Raw genomic sequence first — 12,800 nt, 5'->3', positions numbered from 1 at the left:
TCTTGACTGGGAGAAGTCGGGCACCCCCTCTCCCAAGTAATCACACTAATAATATCAGCACCCACAGAACAAACTGATAGCTGGGCCTCCTGATATTCTGCTCTGAGTTCACATCCCCTACGGAGTACTCTTATCCAACATGTTTAACCTGAGTCTAATCATATGGGAACAATCAGACAAATCAAACTTGTGGGAATTCTATGAAACAACTGGCCTGGACTCCTAAAGCACTAGTGCCATGAAAGACAGAACAGGTCTAAATTAAAGAAGAGAATATTTGATTAGATCCTAATTTTTTTAAATGCTAAAAAGGACATTATTAGGAAAGGTGGATAACACTGAATATAAAATATTAAAATTTATAGTTACAAATTTCTCAAGTGTGCATATTTACTTACTATTTATATAGAAACATCCTTGTTCTTAGGTAATACGTGTTGACATTCTTAGGGATAGAGGGCCATAATACATGCAGTATATTTTCAAAGGGGTTCGAGAGAAAGAGACAGAGGGAACAAATAAGGCAATCTGTTAGCCTTTAGTTTACCTAAGTTAAGGGTATGTATGTGTTCATTGTATTATTCTTTCAACTTTTCTGCAGGTCTGAAATGTTTCAAAATGAAAAGTTCAGGAAAAAAATAACTAAAGTTTCATAAATGTTGGTACATAAGAGTTATCATCAAGTTAACTACAAAATGTAGTATACATGATTGTTAAGTAACAGTAAAATTAATAAGTGTCTTTCTATTTAGTTACATGTAATTTTCTTAAAATTTCCTTAATTTAGACTGGGCACCACGAACTGCTTGCCAATAGGCCACAAATCAGTCACAGTGCTTTTGTTGTTGTTTTAGTTTTTACTTTGAAGAGTGTATGCCCCCCCCCCCCCCATCTACCCAGCACTCTACCTATAGTCTTCCACAGAGCCCACTTCACTCTTTATTGTATACCTGGCCTCTGGTGCAATTTGAATTTGCAGCTCATGATTTACACTACACCTATACTTTTAAGATGCTAATTCTTCATATGCGACACTATGTACCAAATGCTACTAGTCACTTAATCTATATCTACTCATTTCTTCTTCAGTACTAATAGCACTCCAATTTGTTCAGGTAAAAACGTGTCCAGTTAAAAAAACTCCAAGTGCCTAGAGTTCCTTGTATCGATGGGTGGCCAAGTGACACAGTTCTAGCAAAGTATATAAGAGAAAGTGTACATCGGCCACATTTTCTAGTTTCTGTATCTGCTGCTTTGATATCTGGGGCATTGCTGACTAGGAAAGAACGACCCCTCTCAGGGTTATCAGTGTCTTAGATACAGTAATTGAATGGCTCACCCACAAGTGCACATTTCATATGCAAATTTACCAATCCAAAACCACACCCCCAAACTCCATGGCTTTAGCTGGCTCAGACACTGCCCTAATCACCCCAGGGCCAGGAGGCATCAGACAACCAGAACGCAATAAAATTATTCTAACGAGTACATCCTGAACCTGCTTCCCTGCTTTCCCCATTTATTCCGAAGAACACCACAATACAGGCTTTCCCGCCAGTTCCCCTAGCTCTCACACCTTCCACCTTCTGCCTTCTGCTGACCTCAGGGTTCTTGGGTGGGGCCCTGTGTGGCGTGCCCTTCTTTGTCTTGGGAACTGTGAGTAATAAATTATCTTTTCAATAGCAATCATCTCCTGATCAGTTGGCCTCACCATACTGAACAAAACCACAAAATCTATATTTTAACACAGAGTAGAGCTTCTGGAAAGATTGTCTTCCTGCTGAAAAGGACCTGGCTCAGCCGGCATGCACCTTTTGCTCTCTGCCTTTCTTCCTGCTTAAATGTCACACCTCAAGGTACAGCAGCCATCTTATGATGACAGACATGAAAGCCACATGCAAAGGCTGACCAAGGAAGAACACAGAGAACCCCATCCCTGCAGGAGCTGGACCAGCCCTGACTGACTGCTTCTGAGATTCTCTATTACAGAAGGAAAATCTATTTGATTAAGCTGCTGTCTGCACTATTCTGTTACTTGTAGCCTATAGCAATTATGATTAATATGCATTACTCTAACAACTGTTTTATTGATATGTGACATCTAATAATAAATTATGTTCAGCCAGTTAAGAGAGAATATTAAAAAAACAGAAGAGCTAACTAAATCGAGCACTCAAGAACAAGAACTTTCCTTAATATTGAAAGAATTACATATCACATGGCAGAAGGTCAGAAAAGAAACCCTGAAGAATACAGAGGCTGAAGGATAATGCTGAAATCACTTTTATTCTGTTAGCAGCAGCAAAAATAAAATTTTTCTTGTACAATATAACTTACACTGCTTTCACACAAAATTATCTAGTTTACTTCATAACAAACGAAAAATAAATTCAAACTTTCGTGGTAGAGAAAAAAGAAAATCATCTGGTATGGAATCTGAGTTTAATATTATAAGAAAATGCAAAACCTAAAGAAGCAAGGGTTCTATTTTAGGCATAATTTGCATAGAATTCTTTCCTCAAACTGCATGTACGTATGTATGGGTGTGTGTCTGTGTATGTAAAGTAAATACAATCGAAATTTAAGACCTGAATGGGTTAGAGACCGATTACTATAAACCAGTCAACCGCCTATAAAATTTTCTTAGCTACAGTGCTTCCCCGTATCAGGTTCAGCATACACTCCAAAGTTCAATCATCAACACTGAGACTGTGCTAACCTTAGATGAGTTGATCTTATTCCTCAACAGAGGAAAACTTAATTGATAAAAGACATTTATTATGACACTTGGAATTTACCAAAGTCCAGTTTCTGATACTAAGAAAGGACAAGTTTGATAAAATGTACTTGATTTTTGCCTGAGGCTCTCTAGGCACACTCCAATTTACAAATGAGCTCTCTTTAAAAGGTTATTAATATACTGGATGTGAAGTGGTTTTTGAAATTTGTGAATATACTTTCCTATCAGAATAACAGTGTAAACAGTAAGGTTATCAGGCTATCTCACAAACACCTATTTAATCCACAATTCTGATAAATTCTGGAGCATTTAGATTTTAAAAGTAAAATACAGTATTTTCTGAACTCCTAATTCAAGGTTGCTTAATTGTTAGCCAATATGTATGGAATTGTGCTGACTTGCTGCCACTGAAATTCCAAGCCCAACCTGTTTGGCTTGCCCTGCTGCTTGCAGAGTGGACGCTGTACAAATGTAAGAACATCATCTTCACCATGAATATATTATGAGAGAGGCAGCACAGTGACTAAAAACATAAGCAAAGCTTAGGAAGACAAAACTGAATTTAAATCCCCACTTTGGGCTCTGGTGAATTAAAGTTTCTTAATCATTACTTATTTAGTTCAGTTCAGCAGACATTTCTTAAAGACCTATTCAGGCCAACCAATCTTCATAGTGTGTGTAGAAGTGGTTTTCAACTCTGACTTTGCAACAGAATCATCTTCAAAGCTTTTTTTAAAAACAGACATATCCAGATACTACCTAGAGAATCAAAATACCAGAGAAAGGAGCTAGTACAAAAGTATGGAGGGACATGACAAGATGGTATATTCAGGCTGAGTAGTAATAATACATGGCAGATGATTTATATACATATAAAAGTAATTCACTACATACCTATTAGAATGGCTCAAATTCAAAACACTGACAATACCAAATTCTGATGAAGATTTGGAACAGGAACTCACACTCATTGCTGGTAGAAATGCAAAACCGTACAGCCAGTTTGGAAGGCAGTAGGCAGTTTATTACAAAACTAAATGTATTCTTACCATACAACCTGGCAATTGTACTCCGAATTGACCCAAATAAACCGAAAACTTACGTCTGCACAAAATCCTGCACACAGATGTTTATAATAGCTTTAATCATAACTGCCAAACTTAGAAGCAGCCAAGATGCCCTTCGGTAGGTAAATGGATAAACTGTAAAACATCCAGACAATGGAATATTATTCATCAATGAAAAGCCATGGAAAGACATGGAAGTTTAAGTACATATTACTAAGTAAAAAAAAAGCCAATCTGAAAATCTACATATGCATACTGTATGATTCCAACTACATGATATTCTGGAGACAATAAAAAGTTCAGTAGTTGCCAGGCTGGGAGGGAAAGAAAGGGTGGATAGACAGAGCACAGAAAATTTTCAGGACAGTGAAACTATTCTGTGTGATACTACAGCGATGGATATATGCCATTACACATTTGTCAAAACCCATAGAATGTACACCAAGAGTGAACCCTACCGTGAACTTTGGACTTTGGGCGATAATGACTTGTCAGTATAAGTTCATAGAATATACTGTGGTATGGGGTATTGATAGAGGGGGAGGCTGCACATGTATGGGGCAGAGGGTAGATAGGAACGCTCTGTACTTCCCACTCAATTCTGCTGTGAACCTAATACTGCTCAAAAAAATAAAGCCTGCTTTTTTTTTAAGAAAACTAATAAATACTGTAAAAGTAATGTCTGTACAAGATAAACAGGATCTTTGATGTAATATGATTATCCCATAAGTCTAATCAGCACATACCCAATTATCCAATATGCCTACACTTTCAAACCTTAGAGATTGAAATCATACACTCAGTCTGAAGGGATCTTCCCTCCCTACCACGTGCTCTCCGCCTACCAAAATTCTAACTACTCTAACACTTCACAGTCAGCTCAATATGTCAGTGACATATGAGGCACTTGTCATTTATGACACTGCTGTCATTTATCACTGTCCCTGTGTTGTTTATCTTCCTCCCAATTCACACACTCAAGTTGCCTGCCTGGCTCCAGTCCCATTTGAGATTGTAATTCATTTAGTTATTTGCTTCTATGTCTCATATCTATTAAAATTTAAGTTTCTTGAGAGCAAGGGTTTGTTTCTCTTTCACCCCTCCCATATAACTATCATATATATTCATCAACTATTTTCTGAATTTACTAAAATATTAGTCAACAAAATAGGAAAAATGTTAACATTTAATCCATCATGAATGTTGCTCCTTAGGCTTTAACAATTGGTAGCACTGCTTCTTTGTTAAACTCTATATCCAAACTCTATATCCTTTTTACACCTAAGTTACAAATAAGCTGTTTGAGGACTGGAAAAATGAGCAGTTGAGACAGAAAAGGAAGGAAGAGAACGTGTGTTGAAGGCTCAATAATTAAGTGAGGGAGGGACAAAACCCAGTAGCTAGGAGTGCTTGGCACAGCCCTTGGAATAAACCTTGCTAGACCAGTAGGACTAGCATTCCAGGGCAGCCAGTGAGATACTGCAACAAGCAGGAACAGTACAGAGTTGCCAGAACCAGAAGCAGTGACTTTGTGTAAACTTTGTGGACACTTATGGCATTATTACGAGTGGTGAACTGATGCCACTTGAAGAGCCCATACTAAAGCCCATGACTACCCTTATGCCCAGCTGGGGGACTCTTTATTTAATTAAAGCAGCAGATTCAATTACTTTAGGAAGTCGCACTAGATATATACCTGGTGCTGTCCTATTTCCTTGCAGGAAAATAGATCATAAAGGAATGTCATGTAATCCCTGCTATCAAAACAGAGTAAGAAAAATTTGAAATAAAAAACAGTAGTTTTCATTTAAGGGTGTAATAAATAATCATTTTTCATTAAAGAAAAATCATAAAACAAATAGTCTGACCTAAAGGTACTCTATTGCTTGAGATGTTGTACTGTAAAATCTTTCCTTACTGAAATTTTTTATTTAAGATAGCTGTAGATTCCCATGTAGTTGAAATATATAATACGGAAAGACCTCATACCATTTACCCAGTTTCCCCCAGCAGTAACATCTTGCAAAACTATAGTACACTCTCAAAATCAGATACTGATACTAATAAGGTTGAGATACAAACATTTCCATCAACACAAAAATCCCTCTTGTTGCTGTTATAGCCATACCCCTTTCCCTCCTGCTACCCTTCCCCCTTCTTTAACCCCTGCAGCCACTACTGTTTTCTATTTTTATAATTTTGTCATAATGTTAAATAAATGAAATACAATATGTAACCTTTGGGATGGGCTGTTTTCACCCTGGATAATTCCCTGGAGATTCATCCTGCTATAAACCCTTTTAATTTGTACAGATCATGAAACACAATTATAACTTAGTAAACAAAGATCTTGGGTTCACTGATGACTCACACTAAAGCAAAAGGGACAGAAAATTAACTTTCACTCTGCTCTTCTATACATGTGTTTTCCTGCCACTGTAAATACATAGACATTCTTGTCTAATTGTTTTACCACCAACATACTTTTACACTTAAAAATTATAAACCTTTATGCTTGTGTGGCCATAAAGTTTTATGAAACTTGTCTCCAAAGAAAAACATTTTAGAGAGACAGGAATTTACAATAAACTTCCTGAGTTTTTCCACTTAGAACTAAGTCTCTGCTCTCTCATACTACAAAAACAAAACAAAAAAACAAAAAATCCAAAAACAAAAAACCCAAATAAGGAAAAAAAAAAAATCCTGTAATTGCTGTTGTTTGAAAGGGCAACCCTCATGCTGAGTTTTAACCACTAGAGAGAGGAAATATCTGCTTCTGTCAACTCCAAAATCTTAAAAACCACAAGATGATTTGTTTGTTCTTCACATTTTTCTCTCAATGCACTTAGGATATCACTCAAACCCACTTCTAATACCTGCCAAATTTGACAATAGAATCCCATTACTGAATGGCTATTTGAAAAGAAAAAAGCAAAATCCAGATCAGACAACTGGCTAACTTTCTACTCTTTACAGTTCTAAAAACAGAAACCAAATAGGCTCATCTCACAATAACAAATCTGTAATACAAAAAGTCATGCTATAAATAATGAAAGGGTCTGCAACTTGTTGGCATTCAATAAAACATAGGCCTAAAATCCATCCATCTTTTAACCATATCCACAGTACTCTGTGTTGGTGATACAATTTAAGCAAATCAAAACTCATCAGTCATCAGTCAAAAGATTTCAAAATGAAGCACATACTGTGCTAAGTTCCTAACTTAGATATAGATAAAGAGAAAGAGATAGAGGGAAAAGGATAGAAGGAGAGAGATATAGGGAAGAAGGAAGAGGAGAGAAAAGGGGAGGTGGAGGGCAAACCTCTCAGGCAGTTCCTTCAAATGTCTGTATACATGAATAAATTGTGGAGGAAAGTAACAATGTTATTCAAACATTTAATTACGTGCCCAGTAAAAATAAATAAGTAAACAGGTGAATTTAAACTTTCTTAATTAACTTTACTACATTTGCATATATGTACACACACATATGCACACACCCCTTTAGGACTGACTTCCTTATCACAACTTTGAATTACCGCTCTTTTCCCTGTTTGGAGAAAGATTCTAAGGCTAATACCAATGGTTCCATTTAGACAGTGGAGGTTAACCAGGGTAATAGTCCATAATCATTACTCCCCGTTACTAGCTCACTGAAATAGGTTTGTCTCCATAGTTATATTTGAATGCCCCACAGTTCTAAGGTCTATAAAATGTGTTGCACAAAGTGGGCACTAAAAAAGAAACGATGAATGTTAAGAAAACAATATACATGTATGTATCTAGAGTGAGAGCTACAAAATTCCAGAATGTAAAAGACCAATTTTCTAACTCCTAAACATCCCGGAGTGTGGAGATTATATAGCTTAGTGCCACGATGTGTCCAGAAGCTTAATGTTGTGTCCTTTAAATGACCGACCTATACCTCATTCGTCTCATCTGAACAATGAGGATAATAGGAGCACCTAACTCACATGGTTTAAAAGGATTACAAAACTTGGTATATTTTAGATTAATGCCTGAAACAGTACACACTACATAAGGGTTAGCTATTGATATTACTGGAAAAGACTATTACAATAAAAGTAAGGCCAAAAGCTTAAAAGAAATACTCTAGCGAAGATAAAATCAGGGGTTGGCAAACTTTTTCTATAAAGGGCCAGATACTACTGTAAATACTGTGGCTTCTAGGGTCAAGAGACAATATCCACAACCCTTGTAGCAAGTATTTTCCCTGAAAAGACTAATAGGTTATTTGTTTGTTTAGATTTTACATTTTATAACTTAAGGACCCATGCCAAAACAGGTTGGATTTGGATCCAGGGTCACAGTTTGCCGATCCCTGGATAAAATTATAGTGATTATAAGGCAAGTCAGTGCTTTTCAAAGGCAGCATAAGGGAAAGGTTTGTGAATTGATTAAAGTTGAGTGGAAAACGTGCTGCCCCCAAACTTCTAAAGTCCAGCCAGCCATGGCTGGCTTATTAGGGAATAGGTTCAGGACGGGGAAAAGGGCCTCGGAAGCAAGCAAGGACGTTCGCTGCACGGCTCTCCGGGTCGGCGGAGCCGTCTACACACTTACTCCCAGCAGCGGACCGCGGCCGATCACCGTCTCCCCAGGCGCTAGGGCGACCCGGGGGCCACCATCCTGCGGCTGCAGCTCAAACACCCGGGACATGGAGGCAAGGATAAGGCCCTTTTCGCAAGAAGACGGTAGCCGCAGCCGTTTCCGTCTTCCGGGGACAAGCGCGGGGCCTACACAGTCCCCCGGAAAAATACACCGGGGGAGGGGAGCTAAAACTCAGCACGGTGGAGGCCAGTCCTCCAGCAGCCAGGACCTGAGCTATGCGTCCCGCGTCCCGCCCCTTCACTCGGACCAATGACGCACTCGGGGATTCCCCTCTTTCACCAACTCCAACTATTGTTTAAAAGCCCCGGGTGAGCCCACCCTCTCTCCTCTCACCGCCACTTGTCCTAGAGAACGCCGGACCTTGTAGTCCGTAGTGGCTTCCTTCTCCTCCCCTGTCGAGCTGAGATACCTGGTAAAACTACCAATCCCAAAAGGCAATGCCCGCTTCTCCATACGCCTGCCTGAGCAAGGCGGGGCTACAGTGGGTGCGATCAGGTCTCTGGGGATGGATTCAGAATCCCGAGCGATTAGAGCGATTAAGTCGCGGGAGGACAAACGGGCACATTCCAGCAGGTAAGAGGGTCTTCCCTTCCTTTGCAGCCGAGGCCCGACCGGCAGTCTCGGGTGTTCGGCCCGGCGTCAGCGCAGCCTTGGCTCAGTGACGCCGAGCTGAAGTGACAGTCATGCTCAGAGTTGTTGTGCATTTGTCAGTGTTCCGTGTTCTTCGAACTCTGGCAGCTGCAGCCTGCGCGGGGCACTCAAGGAGGGTGGCTCAGATGAGATGCGGTGTCATCCCTTCCGACTTGCGGGGTCTGAACAGGGTGAAGGCTTCCCGATAGCTGGGAGGCTCCCGAGGCCAGGTCTGCGCTGCTTTGGATCGGATCCCTTCCTCCCAGTGACACCTGAAAGGAGCGAGCCCATCCCTAACTAGAGAGGTAATTCGGCCAAGTTTGGTTCGTAGAGAAGAGACAGAAAAGGGATAGTTTTCCAGACATTCAGGCAAAACTGGGCTTAGAAGAAAGATGCCTAGTGGGATTTTAGGAACCTAACCAAGCACCCTGTTAAATTCAAAACACTGCCTCTTGTGGAGTAACTAACGAGAAGACGCCTTTTATTCCCCAGTGAGATCCTGGACGTAGTGAAAAACAGTAACGTTCTCCTTACATAAGATTTCTTTTCAAGAATATAGTATTTGACTGGTTTTATACTGATGAGAAGGGGCGTGGCAAAAAGTTGCGGTTGACTCATGAACTTGTTTTTACCACTTTGTTTTCTTCCCCAGATCACCAAGAGGAAGTCCTCTGTTGAACACAGGCATTAGAATTCTAACCACCGTAGTTAATTTGGATCATAAACAACCAGATGAATGGAAGCAACTGTGGTCTTGGTAAATCCAGAAACATACAGGTGAGTAGCTCATCTAGAAAGGGGAATTGTTAAGAGCTAAGTTAAAAGAAGTATTCAGCTGTATCTGAAACCCGTCCTTTAACACCACCACTACCTATTATAAAAGTAAGTGCAAAATGGATTTTAAGTGAGTATAAGCTGCCTTTATATGCAAAAATAACTGATTTTGGAAGCTTGCACCATACATCTTAGGTAAATTAGCTGAAATTGGACTTAAATCTTTAGTCACATGCTAAACCTAGCTGAATTATAAACATTGTTTATAGTGGTTAGTTACTGTTGCTTGATAGCCTGCAGTTCATAATTAACGGGAGGATAGCTTTTAAGAGGTTATTTCTAAAACACTAACCTTACAACTGAATTGAATATTTGAGACTTTGTGTCATCAGAACTCTGATCTCAACTTCTTGTCTATTTTAGATAGTATTTGTGTCAAATGTGAACATCTACCTGTTAGGTAAAAATAGAAAAACAATTCTTTTGTTTTGTTTTGTTTTGTTTACTTTTAGAGAGAGGGGAAGGGAAGAAGATAGGAGAGAAACAGCATTGTGTGAGATCAGTTGCCTCTCACACGCCCCCAACTGGGTATCTGGCTTGCAGCCCAGGCATGTGCCCTGACTGGGAATTAAACCAGCAGCCTTTCGGTTCACAGGCTGGCGCTCAGTCCACTGAGCCACACCAACCAGGATAGATAAGCAATTCTTATATAAACTACTAAATCTCCGTCAGGTTTATGATTAAGTCACAAATTGTAGATGAAGAACTTAATGACAAGGCATCAGTTCCCATAAACAGTGTATATCCAGGAGCTTAATAGAATTGAATCATACAGATTTTCAAAGGTATTTTCAATAAATACTTGGAATGGAATGTGTTCTCACAATTGGCAATTTACCAAATTCTAAATTATAGTCTGTGAGGAATCACTTCTCTTTTTTTAGATAATGTTTTCTGGGAGCAAAACAAATGTTTAGTAACAAACCCACTTACTAGAAATATTAAAAAGAAAAGAGAAGTAATATTTGTTAAGTGCCTCCAGTGTGCAATTCAGATGTGAGGATAGGTGATTTACACATTAATTCTAGCAAGAACATACATGAGAAGATCATTAATGACCCCATTTTACAGATTGAGAAGTTCAAATTAGGAAAGTTAAAGTTTTGAAAATCATTTCTGGAAGGGATCTGGCTCAGAGCAGGATCCATAGTCTGATCTGAAGAAACTAAATTTAAACTCTGCCTTTTAGGTTACCTATGAAGATAATTAACTAAAACATCAAGCTATGCAGAATAACTCCAAGAGGAACAATAATTCAAGAGTTTCTGATGTAGAATTGAACTCTGTGGATGCTGAAGAGAGTGAAAACAACTTTTTTGAACAGTTGCCTCCAGAAGTTACTTTACATATTTTCAGTCAGCTGGACATTCAGAGTTTGTGCAGGGCTTCAATGACATGCGGGAGCTGGAATTACAGAATAAGAACCAATGACTCCTTATGGGAATCTCATTGCTTGGCTATAAGAGCTGTGTGCAAAAAAGAAATAGATGATGATCTAAAAAGTGGTTATTCCTGGAGGGTAAGTTTAAGTTTTGTGGTCTGCAGTGTTCTTAATAATATGGTGGTAGGTTTGAATCCAACTCTACCTTCTGCTTGGAGGAGGTAATATTTCATATACAGAATGACATTCAGAATGTGTTGGCTTTTGAGCTTGCATTATTGTTTTTCTGCAAACCACACTATCCACCACCCATCCTTTAACATTTTTTAAATTCTAAATGTGGGCATTTTCCTCTGTTAACCAGAAGAAAAGCAGCTACTTCTTTTCACTTCACATTATCCAAAACCCTCAGCAAACTCTGTGACTCACTCTGTATATATACCCATATACATGTATATCTACACACACACACACACATTTATTAGTAAATGTCTATATCACTGTAAATACTTAATCATCTTTTCAGCCCTGTCTATCAGCTTCTCAGGTTTCAAACAAACTCACCAAACAACAATATACAACATTCTTTGATGACGATGGTTTACCTCTTTCAGGACACACTACTGAGGAATTACCAGAAGAGTAAAGTGAAACTTGAATGGCTGAGTGGCAGATACAGCAACATATGCTCTCCTATTAGCCTACCAGAAAAAATCATGTACCCGATGGATGCGGAAACGTGGGGGGAAATTCTAGAAGCAGAACTGAAAAGACATGCAGGATAATCACAAAGAGATCTCATAGCTTTGAGAGTTTGAAACTAAAATGACTCCTTGTTTGCAAAATGTATATATATATATATATTTTTTTTTACACACAGGACCTAGTTTATTGGTGGTTTTTTTTTTTTTAATGTGTTTTATTGATTATAATATTACATTTGTGCCAATTTCCCTTCCCTCTGCTCCCCTCCACCCGGTGGCCCCCCTCCCTCCAGTTGTCCCCCCCTTTTAGATCATGTCCATTAGTTGTGCATACAGTTCTTCTCAACCTCTCTCTGTCTATTCCATTCCCTCCTACCATGATCCTTAATTCCTATATCATCTCCCTCCCTCTCCCCATTCCCCCTCCCTGTTGACCTCCCCCCAATATGTTCCCCGTACCTATAGTTCTTTTTCCAGTCTCGTTGCCTGTTTAGTTTGCCTTTGTTTCAATTCCCTAGCTTCTGTTGTTTCTTGTGATGCAGTTTTCATTTTAGATTTCATTGTCTTGATCCTTCTTTCTCTAAACCAGTCCCTTAAACATCTCATATAACAGTGGTTTGGATCTAATGAACTCTTTCAGTTTTATTTTGTCCTGGAAACACTTTCTCTGTCCTTCTATTCTGAATGACAATTTCGCTGGATAGAGTATTCGTGGTTGTAGGTTTTGGATTTTCATTACTTTGAATATTTCTTGCCAGTCCCTTCTTGCCTGCAGGGTCTCCCTTGAGAAGTCTGCTGATAGTCTAATTGGGAC

At 39.1% G+C, this 12,800-nt stretch overlaps 2 protein-coding genes across 5 annotated transcripts in view; one reads left to right on the top strand and one right to left on the bottom strand.

The window, feature by feature from the left end:
- The window catches only part of APLF (aprataxin and PNKP like factor), a 70,828-nt gene extending 61,923 nt beyond the window's left edge, over positions 1-8,905 (bottom strand). The window contains exon 1 of one of the 3 annotated variants that reach the window (XM_090281424.1): positions 8,771-8,905. In XM_090281424.1, coding sequence (XP_090137550.1) covers positions 8,771-8,890 — 120 coding nt within the window. In that variant the 5' untranslated portion in view covers positions 8,891-8,905. Of the gene's footprint in view, positions 1-8,389; positions 8,697-8,770 lie in introns of those variants that run through there. The other 2 variants (XM_090281423.1, XM_090281422.1) reach the window with 2 other exon arrangements.
- FBXO48 (F-box protein 48) lies at positions 8,756-12,133 on the top strand. Of its 2 annotated transcripts, none has more exons than XM_090281425.1 (4): positions 8,756-9,010; positions 9,720-9,844; positions 11,091-11,420; positions 11,897-12,133. In XM_090281425.1, the coding sequence occupies exons 3-4, from the start codon at positions 11,127-11,129 to the stop codon at positions 12,065-12,067; spliced, it is 465 nt and encodes a 154-aa protein (XP_090137551.1). In that variant the 5' UTR covers positions 8,756-9,010; positions 9,720-9,844; positions 11,091-11,126; the 3' UTR covers positions 12,068-12,133. The 2 variants fall into 2 exon arrangements, with proteins under 2 accessions (XP_090137551.1, XP_090137552.1); XM_090281426.1 differs by lacking the exon at positions 8,756-9,010 and adding an exon at positions 9,123-9,372.
- Positions 12,134-12,800: the final 667 nt, after the last annotated feature.

The sequence above is a fragment of the Furipterus horrens genome, unplaced genomic scaffold (genome assembly GCF_987537825.1).
Source record: "Furipterus horrens unplaced genomic scaffold, mFurHor1.1.pri manual_scaffold_6, whole genome shotgun sequence".
Classification (NCBI taxonomy): domain Eukaryota; kingdom Metazoa; phylum Chordata; class Mammalia; order Chiroptera; family Furipteridae; genus Furipterus; species Furipterus horrens.
This window is presented reverse-complemented; position numbering and strand designations above follow the sequence as displayed.

What these genes read in the sequence shown, in the direction of transcription:
- FBXO48 (XM_090281425.1), top strand. Translation starts at nt 11,127, where the DNA reads ATGCAGAATAACTCCAAGAGGAACAATAATTCAAGAGTTTCTGATGTA. An exon ending in AAAGTGGTTATTCCTGGAGG is followed by an intron (nt 11,421 to 11,896) that starts GTAAGTTTAAGT and finishes TACCTCTTTCAG; the next exon opens with GACACACTACTGAGGAATTA.